At 35.5% G+C, this 24,628-nt stretch overlaps 1 protein-coding gene across 10 annotated transcripts in view; it reads left to right on the plus strand.

Annotated features, from left to right (window-relative positions):
* The window catches only part of LOC101415219 (butyrophilin subfamily 3 member A2-like), a 158,620-nt gene that overhangs the window by 122,450 nt on the left and 11,542 nt on the right, over positions 1-24,628 (plus strand). For 5 of the 10 annotated variants that reach the window (XM_058290217.1, XM_058290219.1, XM_058290216.1 and 2 more), the window contains 4 exons: positions 399-419; positions 3,624-3,644; positions 8,137-8,157; positions 12,473-12,493. In XM_058290217.1, coding sequence (XP_058146200.1) covers positions 399-419; positions 3,624-3,644; positions 8,137-8,157; positions 12,473-12,493 — 84 coding nt within the window. The remainder of the gene's footprint in view (positions 1-398; positions 420-3,623; positions 3,645-8,136; positions 8,158-12,472; positions 12,494-24,628) is intronic. The other 5 variants (XM_058290223.1, XM_058290221.1, XM_058290225.1 and 2 more) reach the window with 3 other exon arrangements.

The following is a 24,628-nucleotide window of genomic DNA, read 5'->3' on the forward strand; positions in this document are numbered from 1 at the left end:
AGAAAGGAGGTTTACGAAGGTCTTTAACAGAAATGGGGATATTATACTTCTTGATGTCATCTATGCATTCTTACCCTTCTGGGGAGGGCTATTAAATTTAACCTACATCTAGGTCCTGATGGCACCTAAGTGCTGAGGAACTAAGGGGACCTAGGGAACCTCACTATTAGATTGATAATGTTATCAGAAAATTTTCTTGCAATTCATCATGGAATTGGCCATTGCTTAGTATGTATGTGAAATGCTATTGACAACTATTATGTTTTAAAGAGCTATTTATAGTTGATTTTCTTCTTTTAATAAAATTATATAACATCTGGTCTAGATTATCTGCAAGTAGTGTATGGAGTCACATTCTAACACATTTTTCTTTTTACCTTTTATTTATATATACGCAGTGAAATTAACAGCAGACAATGGTGAGTGACGTTTATTTTTCTTTTAGACAGTCATTGAACCTTCAGAATCCAATAATGTCCACAAACTGAGCTTACAAATTACCAAAGAAAAATAAAAACTTAGAGTTAATGAAATGGTTATGAATGCTGTAAAATAGTGTTGAGTGACAATTAAAATATCATTGCCGATTTGTAAAATTATAAGTGTAAATTTCTCATCTGAGAGACAGTTGTGGTTAAATGTAGGTAAAGTTAAGCCAGTTTGAGCTATATGAGGCCTGAGACTCTGAGTTCTTTCATCTGCCTCATATTTTCAAGTTCAGTGATTCCTTGTCCACTTGAATATATATAGTCAAGACCATATAAAATATACAGTCAAGTCTATAAGGTACATAGGCAAAACCCAGAAAATTTAACTTTGCCTTAGACAATAAGAGCTTTGATGATTGCATACAAAAAGAGCATCATGAATAGATTTAAATTTTAACATGTCATTTTCATCGAGTGTAAATAAATGATTAGATTATTACAGTGAAATATTTACAGAGAGAAAAGTGAAATGCAATCCCCCTGTGAGATTCACTCACTTATATAAATAAATGTTGTCGAAAAAGTCAATTCATAATAACTTATTTAGTATTCAGTATTTGTTCTTCAATGCCAACAATTGTGTTTTTTCTTTAGTCATTATGCAAATCCCTTTCTTGGTTGTCTATAATGAGAATTTTTCCATTGAAGTAAGAACTCCCATGTAACACTTCCTCATTTAATTATTTTTTTAATTTTTAAACTTTATTTTTAGGGAAATTTTAGATTGATGTTTATGAGAATATACATAGAATATATTTCGAATTCCAATAAAACCACCTCCCTTACACCTACACGCTCTTACATGTTTTGGTGAACTCCTGAATTAGTGTGGTATATTTATTACACGTGACAATTCCTACTCTCCACTTCTTTAGCTTGCCATAGACAACCCATAAAATGATGCTGCTGCACAATGCCCATCACCCAAAACAGAGACTGTTTATTGATGTAGACGGTATCTGTATCCCCTTTCATAATGGTGCTCTCTGTTTACTTTTAAGATTTATATACGTAGCAATTATTGATTGATTCATTCATCCCTTCCTTCACCCATTGATTTGTTGATTCATTCATCCAGCCTTTCATTCATTCACTCATTCATTCTGTCATTTACTTTGTTTTGTTTTAAAGCAGAGACTAGCAAGGGATCATTAGATTAATTTTTTAGAAGGAGAGGTTCTAAGGTCAGATGCACTAGGTTTATATTCCAGCTGTATTACTTAGAAGCTTCATAATTTTGCAAAAGATTTCTTAGTTTCCTAAGGAATGTTTATTTATTTAAAAATAATATAATCATCATATTTATAACATGTTATCAGTATTAAAAAGTTCACATATCTAAAAATCTTGACATATTGAATTATTAATTGTAGTGATAGTAGTGGTATAATTAATACCTCTCATGGATTTAGTGATTGCACCTGGCAAGGACAAGATTTTTTTAAGGCATTATTCAGGATACCATGAAAACAAAACAGAACAACTCATATATTTAGTTTTCTCTCAATTCTTTCTGTGAATTTATAAATGGTACAATTTAAATTATGATGAATGAAATATAATTCATCATCACAGTGAATTATTTCACTGTACATGTTTTTGATATTTATATTGGTCTAGATATAGCCTGTTCCCTAATTAATCATAAGATGTTGATTTACTTAACAACAGAATCATGAACTTTTTCAAATAGAGATATGAAAGGAATTTTTGGTATATTTTAAATTCTCTTTACTATTATATGCTACATTTCATTTAATTTTTTAATCAGCTGAACTGTCAAAAATTTTCTAAGTTTTAGTTTAGTATTATATATTAACCTCATAATTCACTTTAAGGAAGACAGTTCTGTAGGGAAAAATAATACGACATTTCAGCTCCTGTCCAGGACTTGGTTAAGGGATAAATATACAGTACCCTGATGAATCAGTTTTACTTGGTCAGGATCCACACATTAATGTTACTTGAACAAAAAATATCTCGCCCTTCTAAGCCCACACTCCAACTCTAAATAAAATTGATATCAGCCTGGAGATAGAAAACAAAGTGCACATACCATTTGGTATTTCCAATATATGGGGAAGGGGAAACATCCCTTTATAGGCTCACAAATGACCGTAGAGAACTGCCCCATTGCACATATTCTACACCTAAGATAGTATACACCCAAAAAAGAATCAATAGTTGGTTTTCAGAATTTCTTCCAGATTGTTTTCCCTGTTTCATTCAACTGTTACTCACATCAGGATTTTTTGGGTATCCCTCTATTCACATGAATTTCTACAATAATCAGTCAAGTAGTTGATTTCATATTCTTTCAGTAGGTCCTATCTGCCCAAAATGGCATCCACCCCTCCCCTCATGGACCTTACAAATCAACCATGGATTTCCCCCATGGATTTTCCTTTGACTGAGCACATGCCCACAAATGTCCATTGCACATTCTGCATCTTGGCTTCTGGCTCACTAGTTGTTATATCCAATTCTTGAAGAGCATGAAATGGTGAGTCCATGAGACTGAAGAACACACTGGGCATTTAATCAGGCATAAGGTTCATTTGCACTTGTGAACGGGAAAGAATCTTTGACAGTGGCAGGCCAAGAATAAGTAATTTAATGCTCCACAAAGAGATGAGAAAATGAGAGATTTATATAAGTGGTTTCAGAACAAGGGCATTCCATAGGGAAAACAGAATTCCTTGTAGGGTCACATGAAGCTTACAAATTGGGTGGGGAGAAGTTTTTACTGTGCACCAAGGAAGAATATTTAAAGAGGCCTTTAATAGATTTGGTAAGATTATATTTTGTGATATAATTTATGCATTCTTCGCTTCCTGGTGAAGATTGTTTAACTTTAACTTATGTCTAGGTCATGTTGGCACTAAAATGCTGAGGAATTTGGGGGACCTTGGGGTCCCTCGCTGTTACATTAATAATGTAAGCCGCAAAATTTCTTACAATTTTTCCCAAAATTGGTCATTGCTTAATATGTGCATGAAATAGTATTTTAAAGAGATATTTATAGCTGATTTTCTTATTTTATTAAAATATATAACATCTGGTCTCGATTATCTGCAAGTAGTGTATGGAGTCACCGTCTAACATATTTTTTTTAATCTTTTTTTCTTTATTCAGAGAAAAGATTAAAAATGAATGGTGAGTGATATTTATTTTTGCCTTAGAATTTGAACCTTCAAAATCCAATAATATCAGAAAACTGAGTTTTAAAATTATTAAATTAAAAAATTAAAATTATTTGCTTTAAAATTAAAGCAAAATCTAAACTCAGTGTTAATGAAATTCTTACTAATGTTGTAAAATAGTGTTTAGATGCAACTAAAATATCTTTTGCCTATTTTTAAAATTGTGAATGTAAATTTATGCTCACAGAAATAGTTGGTAGGGTTAAATATAGGTTAAGATGTGCTGTCTTGAGGTGTATGAGGACTGGGCCTCTGAGTTGTTTTGTCTACCTTATTTTGACAAGCTCAGTGATTCCTTGCATATGTAGAAATAAACTCTCTAATATGTTTTTGGTGCTTGGGGAACATTACCAGAAAAAGGAAAAAAAGAGAAAGGATCCCAATGCATTGAGATTTCTATTAGGGGTATAGATATACAATTGCATGTACAGAATAAATGTCAAATTAATATTCTAGTGATTTCAATGAAGAAGGAACTTGTTGCAATAAGAATATGTGCTAGCGGACTTGGCTCAATGGATAGAGTGTCCGCCTACCACATGGGAGATCCAGGGTTCAAACCCAGGGCCTCCTGACCAATGTGGTGAGCTAGCCCACACTAAATGCTGATGCACGCAAGAAGTACCATGCTACGGAGGAGTGTCCCTTATGTAGGGGAGCCCCATGAGCAAGGAGTGCACTCCGTAAGGAGAGCCACTGCACGTGAAAGAAAGTCTAGCCTGCCCAGGAGTGGTGCCACACACATGGAGAGCTGATGCAGCAAGATGACACAAAAACAACAAAAAAAGAGACACAGATTCCCAGTGCCACTGACAAGAATACAAGCGTACACATAAGAACACATAGTGAATGGACACAGAGAGCAGACAACTGGAGGGAGGGGAGGGAGAGAAATAAATAAAAATAAATCTTAAAAAAAAAAAGAATATATGCTAGAGGTATTTGGCTTACGTGTGAGGTTTTACTTTTCCTGGAGAAGTTCTAATGGAGTTGAGATCTGTGTTAATGAATGGAATAGATAGGCTAAGGAGAGTCCAGCACGTGCAGAGAAACGAAAGAGAGCACACTGGACTTTCAGTTGAGCAAACTCATGATTATTTGGGAGTTGGCATATTTTGACCGGGAGTTTTGGTTTCAAAAAACACAGTTAAGAATACATGTTACATCAGCAAAACAAAGAAAATAGTTCCTTTCATTGGCTATGCTAAGAGTTTTGAAGATTGCAGGAAAAGGAGCATCATTAATAGATTTATATTTTAAAATGTCATTTTTATTTAGTGCAAAGAATTAACTAGATGATAAAAGTGAAATGGTTACAGAAAGAAAGGTTAAATGGAACCTACTTTGGAGATACAGTCATTCATATAAATAAATAAGTTCAAAAAGTCAATTCATATTAACTTATTTAATATTCAAAATTTTTTTCAATTTCACAAATTGTTTTTATTCTTTAGACATTATGCAAATCCCAGGTTGGTTGTCTATTTTTTTAATTTTATTTTTTTTTAAAGATAAATAGATCTCCCAAAATGTTACATTAAATATATGAGGCTCCAATATACCATACTGCCCACCCCTCCCTATTCCTCTCGCGACAACAACCTCTTTCATCAGTGTGGCACATTCATTGCATTTGATGAAAATTTTTGGAGCCCTGCTACACAGCATGGATTATAGTTTACATTGTAACTTACATTCTCCCCTTGTCCTTTCAGTAGGTCATGGCAGGATATATAATGTCCTGCATCTGTGCATGCACTATCACTCAGGACAAATCCAAGTCCCAGAAATGCCTCTATATCACAGCTCTTCATCCCTCTCTCTGCCCTCTCCTATTCCCATGGCCACTGTATCCACATCAATGATAAAATTTCTTCCATTGCCAGGATCATTTGGTTTTCTATTAAATGAAAATGTTTCCAGTGAAGAAAGAACTTCCATGTAACATTTCTTCATTTATGTAATTATTTATTTAATTTTTAAACTTCATTTTGAGGGAAATTTTGGATCTATATTTAAGAAAATATACACAAAATATATTGAGAATTCCCATAAAACCATCTCCTTTACACCTATGCACTGTTACACGTATTAGTGAATTCCTAAATAACTGTGATATCTCCTACTCTCTGGTTCTTTGATCTTGCATTAGACAACCAACAAAATGATCATGATGGACAGTGCCCTTCCACCAAAACAGAGAGTGTTTGTAGATGCAGACAGGATAATTCTTTCCATTTGCTCTCATCCTGGTGTCCTCTGTTTTCTTTTAAGGTTTATTTATGTAGTAATTATTTATTCATTCATTCATCCCTTCATTCATTCATGAATTTATTCACCCCTTTGTTCATTCATTCATTCATCCATTCATTCACACATAAACTCATTCATTCTCTCATTTACTTCATTTTTTTTTCAAGGTAGAGAGAAGTAAGTGATTATTAAATTAATTATTTTGGAAAAGTATGCCTAAAGTCGGATGGTCTGGGTTTCAATTACAGACATATTACTTTGATGTGTCATAAGTTTGCAAAAGATTTTTAGTATTCCAAGGCATTTTTAATTAAAAAATATATATAATATTATTATTTATAGCATAGTGCTATAATTGGTATTAAAAATCCATACATCTAAAAATCATGACATATATTGGTTATTAATTGCAGTGGTAGTAGTAGTATTAATAATAGCTTTCATGATTTTAGTTACTGCACCTGGCAAAGACAAGATGATTTTACATCAATATTCAGGACATTATGGAAACAAGATAGAGCAACTCACTAATTTAGTTTTACTTCAGTTCTTTCTGTGAATTTATAAATTGGACAATTTTGAATTACTATGTTGGAAACATAATTTATCATCAGAGTGAATTATTCTAATACATAAGTTTTTTGTAGTTCTATTGTCCTAGATAGAACCTGGACCCTAATTAATCATAAAATGTTGATTTCCATAACAGCAAAAATCAGGAACTTGTTCAACTAGAGCTATGAAAGGAATTTTTGATATTATTTATAGTTCTATTTTGACTATATCTGCTAATTTTCATTTATTTTTAATCAGCTATACTTCAAAAAATGTGCTAAGTTTTAATTTAGTATACCTCATAATTCACTTAAGGAAGACAATTCCATAGAGATAATTAATAACAAAATTAGGCTTCTGTCCAGGACTTGTTTAAGGAATAAATATCTACTACCCTGATGAATCAGATTTACTTGGCCAGACTCCACATACCAATGTTAATGGAAAAAAAACTATTTTGCCCATCAAAGTCCACACTCCAATTCTAAATAAAATTGATCAGGGCATGGAGACAGACATCAAAGTGCACAATCGTTTGGTGTTTCCAATATGTGGGGTAGGGGAAGCCTCCCTTTATTGGCTATTAAATAAAACCAGGAAACTACCCCATTGCACACACTACTACTCCTAAAATGTGATACATCAAAAAGGGATTTTCAGACTTGCTTCCAGATTGTTTTCCCTATCATAACTGCTACTCCCATTAGAGTTTTGGGGACATTCCTGTACTCATGTGGAATTTCACAACTATCAGGCAAGTATGTGACTCCATATTCTCTCAGTGGTCCTCACCTGCCCATGAGGGCAGCCACCCCTCCTCACATGGACATTACAAGTCAAATGAGGACTTCCCCTATGGATTCTCCTTTGCCTGAGCAAATATCCATAACAGCCAGTAGTCCTCCTCTCTCTTGGCTTAAGGCTCACCAGTTGTTACAACTCAACTTCTGAAAGTCACAAGGTTGTGAGTCCATGGGACCAAAGAACACGCCTGACAGTTAACCAGGCATAAGCTTTATTGAGACTGGCAGACAAGGAAGAAACTTTGATAGTGGCAAGCTAAGGAATAAGTGAAGATAGTGCTTCACAAAGAGATAAAAAAAATGAGAGGTTATTTGGAAGTGGTTTTAACACAAGGACGTTCTATAGCATAGGAAGAACAGAATTCCTGTTTAGGGTCACATAAAGTATACACATGGGGTTGGAGATGTTTTCACTCTTCTAGGAATGATGTTTACAAAGGACATTAACAGCTTTGGAAAGATTATGTTTTATCATACCATCTATATGCATAGCATGATATACCATGATAAAGTATGATTATACTTTATCATACCTTCTGAGGAGGGTTATTAACCTTTAACTTATGTCTATTCATGCTGGCACCTATGTGCTGAAGATCTAGAGGGACCTGGGGAACCCATACTATTGCATGAATTTTTCTTACAATTCAGCATGAAATTGGCCATTGCTTACTATGTATGAAATGATATTGACAACGTTTTAAAAGGGACATTTAAGCTCACTTTATTATTTTTATAAAAATATATAACATCTGGGCAAGATTGTCAGCAGGTAGCATATGGGAACACTTTCTAACATGATTTTGTTTTTTATCTTTTTTTCTCTTTATTCAGAGGAAATAATGAAAATAAATGGTGAGTAATATCTATTTTTGACTTAGACAGTATTTGAACCTTCAGTATCCAATAATATCCCAATATTTTGTTTTGAAATTTTTATAGCAAAATCAAAACTCAGAGTTAATTAAATGCATATTGATGTTCTAAAATATTGTTGAGAACTAAAATATCTTTTGTCCACATTTGAAATTCTAAAGTGTAAGTTTCTCATCATGAAATAATTGATACAGTTAAATGGAGGTTAAGATGTACCAGCTTGTGCTATGTGAGTCTGGGACTCTGAGTTATTTTCTATCTCATTCAGATAATTTCAAGGATTTTTATGCATATAGAAATCAACTAACATGTGATTTGTCCTTGAAAAACAATGATGGAAAAATTTAAAAAAGAAAGAGAATGGATTGTAAGTTGAATTGAGTTTTCTCATATGGGATAGATGTACAATTACATGTACAGAATAAATGTTAAATCAATATTCAAATGAGTTCAATGAAGAGGGAATTTGATGCAATAAGAATATACACTAGAGGCATTTGGGGTACTCATGAGGTCATAGATTTCCTGAAGAAAGTCTAATGGAGTTGAGATCAATGGTAAAGAATGGAATAGATAGGTCAATGAGATCCCAGCATATGCAAGGCAGGGAGCAGAGAGCACACTACACTTTGGCGTGAGCAAACACATGATTCTATCAGGTTTGACACATATTGACCAGGGGATTCTGGTGCAGAAACACAGTCAATATTCGAAGATGTATAGGTAAAAAACACAAAATACAATCTTTCTTTGGGTACGCTAAGAGTTTGAACATTTCAGACACAGGAGCATCATAAATAGATTTATATTTATAATGTCATTTTTATTGAGTTAAAGAATGGATTAGAGAAATGAATGTGGCTCAAGTAATTGGGGGCCCATCTACCATATAAGAGAACAAGGGTTTTATACCCAGGGCCTCTCGGTGAAGGCAAGCTGGCCCATGTGGTGAACTGGCCCACATGGAGTGCCTCATGCAGGAATGCTGGCCCATGCAGACAGCTGATGTAGCAAAACGATGCAAAATAAGAGACAGAGGAGTGACAATAAGAGATGCAACAGACTAGGGAATTGAAGTGGCACAAGAGAATGATCACCTCTCTCCCACTCTGGAAGTTCCCAGGGCTGCCTAATGAGAATACAAGCAGACATACAAGAACACGCTGTGAATGGACACAAGGCAGGCAATGGAAGGAGGGGGGAGAAATAAATAAAGAAATCTTTAAAAAAAGAGAGAATGGATTAGAAGATCACAGTTAAAAGGTTGCAGAGAGAAAAATCAAATGGATTCCCCTTGGGAGATACACTCATATAAATAAAGAGGTCCGAAAAATCAATCCTATTAGCTTATTTACTATTTAGTATTTGTTATTCAGATTCGAATTGTTTTCATTTTTTTTTAAAGATGTATTTATTTATTTAATGCCCACCCCCCACCCCTTGTCTGTTCTCTGTGTCCATTCCCTGCGTCTTGTTTCTTTGTCCGCTTCTGTTGTCGTCAGCGGCACAGGAAGTGTGGGCGGCGCCATTCCTGGGCAGGCTGCACTTTCCTTCGCGCTGGGCGGCTCTCCTTACGGGCGCACTCCTTGCGCATGGGGCTCCCCTACGCGGGGGACACCCCTGCCTGGCACGGCACTCCTTGCGCACATCAGCACTGCGCATGGGCCAGCTCCACATGGGTCAAGGAGGCCCGGGGTTTGAACCGCGGACCTCCCATGTGGTAGATGGATGCCCTAACCACTGGGCCAAGTCCGTTTTCCAGTTTTTATTCTTTAGTCATTATAAAAATTCCTTGGTTGGTTATCTATTTAATGAAAAATTTTCCAGTGAGGAAAGAACTCTCATGTTACACTTTTCCATGTTTTTAATAATTTTTATTTAATTTTTAAACTATATTTTAGAGAAATTTTAGAATTATATTTAAGAAAAAATAAACAGAAAGCACAGGGAATTCCCATATAATTCCCCTCCCTTGTACCCACACATAGTTACCCATATTAGGGACATCCTAGATTAGTGTGCTATGTTTGGTAGAGGTGACAACTCCTCTGATTTTTAGTTTGCCATAGACAACCAACAAAATGATGATGATGGACAACTCCCATCCCCAAACCTGGGCAGTGTTTGTAGCTGCAGAGAGGATAATTCCTTCCATCTACTGTGTGGTATCTGGGTCCCTTCTCATTCTATGTCTCTGTTGCCTTTTAAGAGTGTTTGATTGATTATGTATTTATTCATTCATCCATTTATTCATTCACTCATTCCTTCATTCATTTTTGGTTTGGAAAAATAAGTGATTATTAGATTAATTTTGTAAAAGATTGGACTCTAGAGTCAGACGGTCTGTATTTAAATCCCAGCTCTATTTCTTAGAAGCTTTATGATTTTGCAAGATACGTTTAATATCCTAAGGCATATATTTTTCAAAAAGACTATAATAATGGTAATTATGACATAGGTTTATACTAAATATAAAAAAGTTCATATATCTAAAAACCTTGGCACATATTGGTATTAATAGTAGTGATACTAGTAGTAGAAATAATCGCTTTCATGGTTATAATTATTGAGCCTGGAAATGTAAATATGGTTTTGAGGCAAATTTCAGGACAGCATGAAAACAAAATGGAGCACTCAACTATTTAGTTTTCACTCAGGGCTTTCTGTGAATTAATAAACTGGACAATTTAAATTATCATGTAGGAAATATAACTTATCATCAGTGTGAATTATTCTAATCCACATATTTTTTGTAGTTGTATTGACCTATATACAGCCTGGTCTTAATCATAAAATGTTGAATGTCATAGCACCAAAAATCATTCACTTAGATATGGAGAGCTTTAAAAGGATTTTTTGTTATTAGATGTATTAATATTTTCAGTATTATCTGCTAATGTTCATTTATTTTTTTTAATCAGCTGAACTCTCAAAGAATGTGTTAGGTTTTAATTTCATATTTTAATATTTACCTGGTAATTCCCTTTAAGGAAGATAATTTCATAGAGAAAAGAAATAATTCAGTCTATGTCCAAGATATGGTTATGAACTAAATTTAACCTACTCTTTTGAATCATTTTTCCTCAGTGCATTCTCCACACACCACTGTTACTGGAACAAAAATATTTTGACCTTCAAAGTCCACACTCCATGCCAAATAAAACTAGCCAGGGCATGGAGACAGATACCAAAGTGCATGTACCATCTGGTCTTCCCAATACATGGGAAAGGGGAAGCCTCCCCTTATTGTCACTGAAGTAGCACTGGAGAACTGCCCCATTGCACACTATACCACTCCTAACATGTGATACATCAGAAAGGGTATCAGCAGTGGGTTTGCAGAGTTACTTCCAAATTGTTTTTCCTATCTTAGTTAACTCCTACTGCCATCAGGAGTTTGGTGCATCCCCATACTCACATGGAGAGCCACAACTGTCGAGCAAGTAGGTTTCTCCATTTTCTCTCAGTGGTCTCCAGCTGCCCAAGAAGTCATCCTTCCTTCCCCACATGGACATTACAAGCCTACCTAGGATTTCCCCTATGGATTCTCCTTTGCCTGAGCACATGCCCACACTGCCCATTGTCATTCTGTCCCTTTATTCATGGCTCACCATTTTTTAAAAATGCAATTCCTGAAGAGAATAAGATGGGGAGACCATGAGACCAAAGAACACCTGGAATTTAGTCAGGTATAGGTTTTATTGGGCCTTGTGGACAGGAAAGAATCCTTGACAGTGGCAGACCAAAGGATAAGTATAGTAGTACCCTACGAAGAGATGCGAAAATGTGAGGTGACTTTTAAGTGGTTTAAGAACAACGACATTCCATAGGGTAGAAGAACAGAGTTCCTGTTAGGGTCACACGAAACTTACACATGGGCTATGGAAATGTTTTTATTCTACTCCTAGGAAGGATGTTTACAAAGGACACTAACAGCTCTGGGAATATTACAGTTTCTGATACCATCTACTCATTGTTTCCATTCTGGATAGTGTTATCAACCTTTAATGTCTAGGTCATGCAGGCACCAGTGTGTTGAGGACTTACGGGGACCTTGGTTGCCCACACTATTATATTCATATTGTGAGCAGGAGCTTTTCTTACAATTCATCATGAAATTGGCCATTGCTTACTACGTATGTGAAATTTTATTGACAACCTTTCATTTTAAAGAGGTATTTACAGCTTATTTTCTTGTTTTTATAAAAACACCTGGTATGGATTATCGGCAGGTAGTGTTTGGGGATACTTTCTAACATAATTTTGTTTTGATTTTTGATTTCTCTTTACTCAGAGAAAATAAAACAAAAGAATGGTGAGTAATATTTTATTTATTTTAGTAATTGAACCTTCAAAATGCAATAGTATATCATAATTGAGTTTTAAATTTATTATAACAAAATCAAACATCATAGGTAATGTAATGCTTATTGATGTTCTAAAGTAGTTTTGAGAGGCAACTAAAATACCTTTTTTCTACTTATAAAATAGCAAATGTAAGTTTTTCAACATAGGCATAGTTGTTAGCCTTAAATGAAGGTTAGAGATGTGCCGGCTTGTGTGTTGTAAGGACTGGGACTCTGATTTCTTTCATCTGCCTCATTCAGATAAGTTCAATGATTTCTTGTACATGTAGAAATCAGCTAACATGTGATTGGTGCTTAAAAAACAATAATGGAATAAGAAAAAATAGTATGGATTCAAACTTACATTAAGGTTTCAATTATGAAATAAATGTTCAATTATATGTACAGAATAAATGTCAAATAATATTGTAATGAGTGCCATCAACAAGGAGCTTGGTGCAATAAGAATATACATTAGAAGGATTTGGTCTACAGATGAGGTCAAAGATTTCCTGAAGAAGTGCTAATGGAGTTGAGATCAGTGTAAATTAATGGAATAAGTAAGTCAATAAGAGCCCAGCAAGTGCAGAGCAGGGAGCAGAGATCAAACTGCGCTCTGTATTGTGCAAGCCCATGATTCTGTCAGGGTTGACACATTTTGACCATGGGATTCAGGTGCAGAAAACCTGTCAGGACTACAACATACTTAGGCAAACACCAGTAAATGATACATTTCTTTGGGCATGCTAAAAACGTTGAACATTGCAGAAAAATGAGGATCATGAATAGATTTATTTTTTAAAATGTCATACATATTGAGTGTAAAGAAGGGATTAGAAGATTACAGTTAAAAGTTTGCAGAGAGAAAATTTAAATGGAACACTCCTGGGAGATACACATATAAATAAATAGGTCTGAAAATTCAATACATATTAATGTAGTTAATATTCAAAATTTGTTCTTCAAAGTCACAGATTGTTTTATTCTTTATTCATTATGCAAAACCCTTAGTATATCTATTTAATGAAACTTTTCCAGTGAAGAATGAGCTCCCATGTAACACTTCCTCATTTATTTGTTTATTTAACTTTAATTTTAGAGAAATTTTATTTTTATATTAAAAAATACGCAAAAATATAGGGAAATCCCATATAACCCCTGTCCCTTACACATACAAACGGTTACCCTTATTGGTGACCACTTAAATTAGTGTAGCATAGTTGGTAGGGGTGGACACTCCTATGCTTCAGTTCTTTGAGCTTGCCCTAGGCAACAAACAAAATGATGATGATGGGCAGCTCCCATCCCTAAAGTGGGAAGTGTTTTTATCTGCAGACATGGTAATGCCTTCCATTTGCTCTTTGATATCTGGATCTCCTCAAATCCTGAGACACTCTGTTCTAAGATTTTATTCATTCATTAATTCGTTCATTCATTCATTCATTTATATTATTTATTTGTTCATCCCTTCAATAATTTACTCTTTCACTCAATCATTCCCTCGTTCATTTTGGTTTATTTCAAAGCAGAGAAAAGTAAGTGATTATTAGATCAATTTTTCAGAAGTGTAGATGTCTGGGTTTAAATTCCAGCTCTATGACTTACAAGCCTCATAAGCTTACAAAAGATTTTCTAACACCTGAGGCTTTTTTTTTTTGATTTTTAAAGAATATATAATAATGGTACTAATGACACTATCTTTTACTCAGTTTTAAAAAGTTCATATATCTAAAAATATTGACACATATTGGGTTATTACTACTGCTAGCAGTAGTAATAATAGCTCTCATGGTTTTAGTTATTGAACCTGGAAAAGAGAATATGGTTGAGGCAAATTTCAGGACACCATGAAAATAAAATGGATCGACGCTAATATAGTTTTCCCTCAGTCAGGTCTTTGTGTGATTTTATAAATTTTCTTTACTTTTTTTAATCAGCTGAACTCTCAAAGAAATGTGCTAAGTTTTAATTTAGTGTTTTCTATTTACCTCATAATTCCCTTTAAGGAAGACAATTCTTTAGAGAAAATAAATTACACAATTCAGCCTGTGTCCAGGACATGATTATGAACTAAATTTATACTACCTTTTAGGATCATTTTTACTTGGTCCACTCTCCACACACCAATGTTACTGGACCAAAAATATTTTGACCTTCAAATTTCACAGTCCACTCAAAACAAAACTGACCAAGGCATGGAGACAGAAACCAAAGTGCACATAACAGTTTTCTAAATACATGGGGGAGAAGAAGCCTCCCTTTTTTTATGGTTCTGAAGTGACACTGTAGACCTGCCGCATTGCACACTCTACCACTGCTAATAGGATACACCATGAAGGGTGTCAGCAGTGGGTTTGCAGAGTGCTTTCCAGACTTTTTTTCTTAACTTAGGTAACTGCTGCTCCTGTCAGGGTTTTTGAAGCATCCCTGTACTCATACGGAGTTTCACAACTGTCAAGTGTGGAGGCAACACGCCCACACGCCACACTGCCCAAGGTTCATTCTGTCTCCTGGCCCATGGCTCACCACTTGCTACAGCCCAATTCCAGAAGGGCACAAGATGATGAGGACATGAGACCAAAGAAGATAACTGACATTTAGTCAGGCATAAGCTTTATTGCTGACTCGCAGAATGGGAAATAACTTTGACAGTGAGAAGCCAAAGAAAGAATGAAGTTACTGCTGCACAAAGAGATGAGAAAATGAGAGTGATTTAAAAGTGGTTTCAGAACAAGGACATTCCATAGGGCAGAATAACAGAGTATCTGTTAGAGTACATAAAGCTTACATGTGGTGTGTGGAGATGTTTTACAGCACTCCTAGGCAAGATGTTTACAACTGACATTAACAGCTTTGGGAAGATTATAGTTTGTGATATCATCTCTTCATTCTTTCCCTTCTGGAGAGTGTTGTTAATCGTTATCTTATGTCTAGGTCATGCAGCTATCTATGTGCTGAGGACTTAGGGGGTCTGGGTCCCTTACATTGTTACGTTCATATTATAAGCAGAAGTTTTTTTTAGAATTCATCATGAAATTGGCCATTGCTTAGTGTGTGTGTGAAATTATATTGATAAGCTTTAATTTGAAAAAGGTATTTATAGCTGATTTTCTTGTTTTTATAAAAAGATATATTATCTGGTCTAGATTATCTGCAGGAAACTGCAGGAAACTTATGGGGACATTTTCTAAGATAATTTTGTTCTTATCTTTTATTTCTCCTTATTCAGAGGATGAAATAAAAAAGAATGGTGCATGCTATTTATTTTTGTCTTTTTGAACATTCAAATTCCAATAACATCATAAAATTGAGTTTTAAACTTATTATAGCAAAATCGAAATTCACATGTAATGAAATGCATATTGATGTCCAAAATAGTGTTGAACATGGCAACTAAAATATAAATTTTACTTGAAAAATTCTAAATGTAAGTTTCTCAACATCAAGATAGTTTTTAGGCTAAATGGAGGTAAAGATTTTCCAGCTTGTGCTATGTGAGGACTGGGACTCTGAGTTCATTCATCTGCCTCATTCTGTCAAGTACAGTGATTCCTTCTGCATTTAGAAATCAAGTGTCTAATATGTTTTGGTGTCTGAGAAACATTACTGGAAAAATAGTTTGTATGTGCACTTTCTTTGAGGTTTCTATTAGGAAATATTGTACAGTTATATGTACAGAATAAATGCCAAATTAATATTCTACCAAGTGTCATGAAGAGGGAACTTGGTGCAATAAGAATATGCACTAGAGGAATTTGGCATATATATGAGGTCATAGGTGTCCTGAAGAAGTGTAGTTTACACTCTCTCTCAGTCCATTCAGTCGATTATGTCAGGATATAAAATATCCTGCATCTGTCCCTGCAACATCATTCAGGACAAATCCAAGTCCCAAAAGGGCCCCCATATAACACCTTTTCCCTCTCCCTGCCTTTGTCAACTCTCATGGCCACTATCTCCACATCAATGATACAATTTCTTCCATTGCTAGAGTCAAAATAATTCTTTAGTAGAATTCCAGTAAGTCCGCTCTGATCCTTATTTTATTCATTCATACTGAATATGCAAGGATGGAAATGACCCCTGCACTACTCAGTTGAGAGGGAGCTTCATTCACACATGGCTGGTGGATGGGACTCTCAAGCCCAGAGTTGTAGACTTTCTTGGTTACTAGGTGTGGTGATTTTCCAATCTCACCTACCTGTCAGCTGACCTGGGTAAATCCACAAACTGGAGAGTAGGTCCTGCAACACCACTGAGGTTCAGGGCCCAGCTAGCAGATGGAAAACCCAGTGAATCAAGTGTCCTGGGCACACACTAACAACAGCACCAACCACAGGATGGGTAAAAGGAACAGAAGAAGCATGTATAGGTTTGTCATGTCTGAGTCCAACTCCATCACACTCAGGAGCACAAATTCCAGAAAATAGGGCCCATTGGCAAGCCACCAAACTCCAGAGCCATCTGTCATGACCACAGGATATGAGTGTCTCCAAGGCCTCAGGAGCACCACTACCTGGCATTGTACTTACTTGTCTGGCTCTTGGATTCTGCCAAGAGTGCATAAGCGTGAACCCTCTGATGACCTCCTAACTCATTTTGAAGTCTCTTAGTAATCTAAACACACTTGTCTTTACCATTCCCCCCTTTTATTCAGGGTATTTTTCTAGTTGCATCACGAACTGGTGCTTGGTAATAATCCCTCAATGCCAGGGAGGCTCATCCCCAGGACTCATGTCCCACACTGCATGGAAGGTAATGCATTTACATGCTGAGTTTGGCTTAGAGAGTGGCCACATTTGAGCAGCATGGAGGCTCTCAGGAGGTAACAATTAGGCACCCTGCAACACTAGGCCAAGTTGAAATTTCAGGTGCAATATGCTCTTAAGCATAGTCATCAGTATCAAGGGCCCATCATCGGACTATCCTTCTTTACTAGTCATTGCCCTTGTACTTGGGGGATTTTTGCTGTTCCATTATGGATGTAGCAGAGTTCTCCAGGATGAGAACATGGCACTCACTCAATTGTCATGTGAATCTCTAACCACTGTGTCAATACCCAGTTAACATCCAAACATATCTATATATCCTATATGCATGCCCAGGTGAACTCCCTCCCATGCATACCCCATCAATGACACCCCATATCAGTGCTCCTCCCTTGCCATAATTGAACCCCTCTGTGATCCAAAATTTCTTCAAAAATGAAGCCTAATATATTGTCAAATTCAATTAATAGGAAAATGAAATAGTAATGATAGGTTTAAACATCAGAAATAAAATATGTAATAATTTAGAAAAACTAAAAGTAAAAAAATGGGGTATAAAAAATGAAAAATATTATTTAAAAACTGTTTTTTTGACATTTTGTTTTTTCATCACTGTAATATGTGTTGACTTGTATATACACTGGCAAGGCAATCTCTTCCATTTCTTCCTCAATGTTTTACCTCTTTTTTAAATTTCTTTCATTATGTCTCTGAAGAAATTTTAAATCACAGTAAAGTCACATACAGAATAGGGGACTCCCATACACCCAACATCCTCCCTGTTTCCCCTTTTCCCAAACAATGATCTTTTTACATGTGGATGGTACATTTGTTACAACTGATGTACAAGTATTGAAACATAGGTACTAACCATGGTCACTAGTTGACATTATGGTTTACATTTTTTGGACCATCACATTCTGGTGAAATTTAACATGGACTATATCCAGCATTTCATGATCACACAGAACACTTCCATTGCCCCCAATTACTACCTCTTCCATCTATTCTATTCTTCTCTCCCCCTCCTCTTGGAACCCACAGTGACAACCAAGCTTCACTGCTTGAAGGACAAGATTCACAGATATATGCAACAATGCTGAGGGCTTGAAAAACTATTCAGCCCTCCCCAAAATAGAACTACCCATGCTCTCATTAGACACTCTTCCATCTTTCTGAGATCATTGTGCCTCCCCAGCATGGGGGTACAACACTTTCCCTCTCATTGTATGGGTCTCCACCCACTGATATAATACATTACTATAAGATGAGCACTCACACATTCCCTACAAGTCTGCCCCAGGTGCACTCTGTGCCAAATGCCCCCTATCAAACACCTTAAACCAATAACCCCTCCATATTATATTTTCTAAAGTGTTTTCTAAACATTATAGTTTGAACCATGTACATGACAATCCCCTGGGTTCATCTGCTCACCCCTACACTCCCCACAATTCCATGGACCATCCAACCAATCCTAACAACCCTAATCCCTATCAAGCCTATGCAGCCCAACCCAATAGTATTCCTATACCCCTGATAAATCCCTTCACTGCACAACTACTTACTTCCTCCATGTCATAGATTTCACCTGTGTGGGCATTGGTTCACAACATTCCTCTCACCTACTTCCATTTAATGAAAACCTACCTTCCAGATTCTAGTTCTGTGAGATGGCTCAATTTGCTTAAATCATATCAAAGAGGTCATGTAGTATTTGCCCTTCAATGCCTGGCTTGCTTCACTCAACATAAGGTCCTCAAGATTCATTCATGTTGTCTCTTGTGCTAGTACTTTATTCTTTCTTACAAGTGAGTAGTATTCCGTTGTCTGTATATACCACATTTTGTGTATCCATTCATCTGTCGATGGGCATTTTGATTGATTCCAATTTTTGTCAATGGCGAATAATGCTGCTATGAAAATTGGTGTGCATGCATTGGTTCATGTCCTTGTTTTCAGTTCTTTTGTGTATACCCAGCAGTGGAATTGCTGTTTCATGTGGAAAACCAATAATTAGTATTTTGAGGAACCACAAAACTGTCCTCCACAGTGGCTGGATACTTCTACATTCCCACCAGCAGTGGATGAGCATTCCCATTTCTACATACCTTCTCCAACACTTGTAGTCCTCTGTTGTTGTTGTTTTTTAATAGCTGCCAGTCTAATGGGTGTAAGAAGATATCTCATTGTAGTTTTGATTAACATTTCCTTAATAGCTTTTGATGTTGAGTGTCTTTTCAAGTGCTTTTTAGCCATTTGTATTTCTTCTTTATGGAAGTATCTGTTTAACTCTCTTGCCCAATTCTTAATTGGGTTGTTTGTCTTATTAATTTTGAGATAGAGGATTTCTTTTTATATGCTATATATTATGCCCCTCTCTGATGTATGATTGCCAAATATTTTATCCCATTGGGCAACTTTCTCGACAGACTTTCTCGACATTTAACTTTCTCGACAGACTCCTTTGAGGTGCAAAAGGCTTTATTTTGAGGAGGTCCCATTTATCTATTTTTTCCTTCAGTGCTTGTGCTTTGGGTATGAAGTTCATGAAGACATTTCCTTCTGCTATATCCTGTAGATGCTTCCCTACATTGTCTTCCTAGATCTTTATGGTCTTGGCTCTTCTATTTAGATATTTGATCCATCTTGAGTTGATTTTTATATGAGGTGTGAGATGGTGTTCTTCTCATCCTTTTATATGTGGATATCCAGTTCTCCAAACACTATTTGTTTAAGAGGCCAGTCAATCCCAGTTGAGTGGGATTGGTAGCCTTGTTGAATATCAGATGAGTGTATATGTATCTAAATCAACTATCAATTCAGTTCCATAGGTTAGGATGTCTATCCTAGTACCAATACCATGCCATTGTGAACACTATAGCTTTGTAGTATGTTTTAAAGTCAGGTAGTGTGAGTCCTCCAATTTCTTTTTTTTTTTTTTTCCACTATGTTTTTGGCTATTCAGGGTCTCTTTCCCTTCCAAATAAATCTCATGGTTAGTTTTTCCTGTTCAGTAAAAAATACTATGTTGATTTTTATTGGGATTTCATTAAATCTGTAGATTAGTTTGGTAAGATAGACATCTTAATAATATTTATTCTTCCTATTCATGAATAGGGAATATTCTTCCATTTATTTAAGGTTTCTTCGATTCCCTTTAACAGTGTTTTGCTGTTTTCTGTGTATAAGAAATTTACATCTGTAGGTAAATTTATTCCTAGGTATTTGATTTTTTATTTGCTATTGTAAATGGTATTTTTTCTTGATTTCCTCCTCAGATTGATCATTATTTGTGTGCAGAAATTATCCTGATTTTTGTGCATTGATCTTATAACCTGTGACTTTACTGAACTCATTTATATATTCTAGAATCTTTGTTGTAGATTTATCAGTGCTTTCTATGTATTGGACTGTGTCATCTGCAAATAATGAAATTTTGATTCCTTCCTATCCTATTTGGATGGTTATTATATCTTTTTCTTGCTTTTGTGCTTGAGCAAGTAAATCTTACAATGTTAAACAGGAGGGGCTATAGTGCGATTCCTTGTCTTTAGAGCATAAGATTTTAGGATTTCATCATGTGTATGATGTTAGCTGTAGGTTTTTAATACATACCCTTTATCATGCTCAGAAAGTTTCCTTTCATTCCTATCTTTTTCAATGATTTTATCAGGAAAGGGTGCTGTATTTTTTGAATAATTTTTCTGCATCTATAGATATGATCATGTGATTTTTTTTTTCTTTCAATCAGTTTGTGATGTATTACTTTGGTTTTCTAATGTCAAACCTTTCTTGCATACCAGGGATGAGAGACACTTGGTTATGGTGCTTAATTCATTTGATTTGTTGTTGAATATGATTAGCAATTATTTTGTTGAGGATGTTAGCATCTTGGTTCATTAGAGAGATTGGTCCTAATTTTCCTTCTTGTGACATCTTTGTTTGGCCTTGATATTAGGATATTACTGGCATCATAGAATCAGTTAGGCAATGTTCCTTCTACTTCAATTTTTTTGGTAAGAGTTTAAGCAAGATTTGGTTTTTGTTCTTTCCAAAATGTTTGGTATAATTCACCTGTGAAGCTTTCTGGTCATGGGATCTTCTTAGTTGGGAAGTTTGTAATGACTGATTCTATAACTTTACAGTGATTGGTTTGTTGAGATCATTTTCTTCTTTTATCAATGTAGGCTGCTTATGTGTTTCTAGGACTTTGTTCATTTCCTCTAATTGTCCTTCTTGTTGGCATATAGTTTTTCAAAGTATCTTCTTATGATACATTGTATTGCTATGGGATCAGTGGTAATATCCCCTTACTCATTTCTTATTTTGCTTATGTGTATCTTCTCTCCTTTTGTGTGTGTGTCTGTTAGTCTAGCTAAGGATTTGACAATTTTATTGATCTTACCAATGAACCAGTTCTTGGTTTAGTTTATTTTCTATTTAATTTACTTCTGTTCTGATATTTGTTTCTTTCTTTAAACTTCCTTTTGGGTTAGTTTTTTGTTTCTTTAATAATTCCTCCAATTGTATGGCTCTTTAATTTTAGCTCTTTCTTCTTTTTTTGATATATGAATTTATGGCTATGAATTTCCCCCTCAGGACAGTATTTGCTGCATCCCATAAGTTTTGATAAGTTTTGATATATTATTCAAAGTCTTTGTTTCTTTATTGATTCTCTCTTGAGATATTCTGTCTAATGGTAATAATGGTGTATTAAAGCCCTTCACTATAATTGCAGAAGCATTTCTTTCTCCACTTAATTTTTCCACTGTTTGCCTCAAGTATTTTGAGGCATCCTGGTTTGGTCATTAGATGTTTATGATTTTTCTTTCTTCTTGAAAAATGACCCCTTTTACTAATATTTAGTGTCCATATTTGTCACTTACAGTAGTTTTACATTTAAAGTCTATTTGGCACATATTAGTATAGATACTCTTTTACTTTTCTGATTATTGTAGCTTGTAAGATATTTTTTACAATCATTCTCTTTTTTAATTTTTTAAATATTTTTTAAAGATTTATATATTTATTTATTTATTTCTCTCCCCGCCCCCCCCCCACCCTGGTTGTCTGTTCTCTGTGACTATTTGCTGCGTCTTGTTTCTCTGTCCGCTTCTGTTGTTGTCAGCAGCACAGGAATCTGTGTCTCTTTTTGCTGCGTCATCTTGTTGTGTCAGCTCTCTGTGTGGGTGGCGCCATTCTTAGGCAGGCTGAACTTTCTTTCGCACTGGGTGACTCTCCTTATGGGGCACACTCCTTGTGCATGGGGCTCCTGTTTGCAGGGGACACCCCTACATGGCACGGCACTCCTTGCATGCATCAGCAATGTGCATGGACCAGCTCCAAACGGGTCAAGGAGGCCCGGGGTTTGAACTGCGGACTTCCCAGGTGGTAGACGGATGCCTTAACCACTGGGCCAAGTCCGTTTCCCAAATCATTCTCTTTCAACCTCCTTCAATCCCTGGGTCTAAGGTAGGTTTCTTTTAGATAGCATATAAATGGGTCATATTTCCTTATCCATTTTGCCAATCTGTGTTTCTTGACTGGCGAGCTTAATCCATTAACATTCAGTGTTATTACTCTCAAGTAAATACTTTCATTAGCAATATTTTCTTTGGGTTTATGTTTGTTATATGTTGTTGTTGTGTTTTCTTCTCTTTTTGTCTTTTTATTTGTTCTTACACTCTCCTCAACTAACTCACTCATGATTTTTCCTTTCAACCTGCAGAACTCTCTTTAGTCTTTCTTGAAGGGCAGTTTTCGTATTGACATACTCTCTTAGTTTCTGTTTATCTATGAATATTTTGAACTCCAGGGTTTCAGATGAGAAATCAGCATTTAATCTTATTGAGCTTCCTTTGCATGTGATCTTCTCTCTCGACTTACTGCATTCAGTATTTGCTCTTTGTCTTGATCATTGGATAATTTGACAAGTATATGTCTTGGAGTAGGCCTGTTGGAATTTATACTGTTGGGGGTGCATTGTGCTTCCTGGACATGTACATCAATCTCCCTCAATAGATTTGGAAAATTTTCAGTCATTATTTACTCCAACACCCCTAATTCCCCATTTCCCTTCTTCCTCTGGGATGCCTATAATTCATATGTTTGTGTGTTTTGTGTTATCATTAAAATCCCTAAGTCCCTTTGGGATTTTTTCTACCTTTTTATCTATCAGTTCTACTATCTGCTTGATTTTAGATATACTGTTTTTCACATCAGTAATTCTTTCCTCTGCCTGTTTAAATATGTTGTTATTTGCTGAGAGAGCATTTTTGATTTATTGGACTGTGCCATTGATACCCATCATATTCATTATCTTTTTACAAATGGTTATAATTTCTTCAGTATGCTTTCTCAGTGTTTCCTTAATATCCTTAATCTCTTCCTTCACTTCATTAAGTTCCTCCATGGTATTTGTTTGGACAGCATTGCTTAGTTGTTTGATGTTCTTTTCCCAGTTTTTAGTTTGTTCACTGAACTGGATCATGTCTTCCTGTTTCTTGGGATAATTTGTAATTTTTTTGTTACTGTCTAGTCATCCTTTTATCTTGATGGTTTTGTTCATTTGATTAACTTCTCCCTCTAATCTAAGGATATATTTAGTTGCTGTATTTGTGTGTGTTTTAAGATTTCTCTTTGGCACTTTGTTCTTCTTCTTCTATTTCCTGGTTGTTGTCTAAATTCCCTTGAATGAAAATGATTAGAGCCAGGGAAAGCAAAAGAGGTAAGGAGAAAAAGGATAGTAAAATTTACCAGAAGAATCATATGAGTCCCAGGAAAATGAATATTTAACTCATGTAAGCAGTGTAGAGTTATAGGAATAAAAAAGTGGGGTACATACAATGAAATGGGAACCTGAATATGGAGAAGTATGTTGTATAAATTAATGGACCAGAGTGATAAGGAGAGAGGAAAAGAGAAAAGAAAGGACAAAAAGAGAAAGAATTAAAAGAAAGACAACAGATTAGAAGTTAGAAATAGAAAGCGAGAAAAATCGGGGACTAAACATAGAACAGTGAAATGTAAGAGTAACAACAGAAAGTGGAAGACAGAAAAATGTACAGAGGAAAGGTGTTAGTTTTGGTAGTCAAAATTGGTACCCACAGAAAAGCGGAGACTGAGAGAGTGGAAACAGCAAACTGGAAACAAGCCAGCAGAACCTAATTTAAAAAAAATTTTTTTAAAGGGGTGGGTAAAGAGGAAAGAAATCCACAAAAACAAGCAAGCAACAACAACAAAAAGCAAACAAGCAAATAACAGACAAACCCACAAGCAAGGAGTCAACCAAACACCAAAGAGAAACAGCCTTCCCTCTTGAGCCCCCATGGA

This window comes from Dasypus novemcinctus, chromosome 30, assembly GCF_030445035.2.
Source record: "Dasypus novemcinctus isolate mDasNov1 chromosome 30, mDasNov1.1.hap2, whole genome shotgun sequence".
Lineage (NCBI taxonomy): Eukaryota > Metazoa > Chordata > Mammalia > Cingulata > Dasypodidae > Dasypus > Dasypus novemcinctus.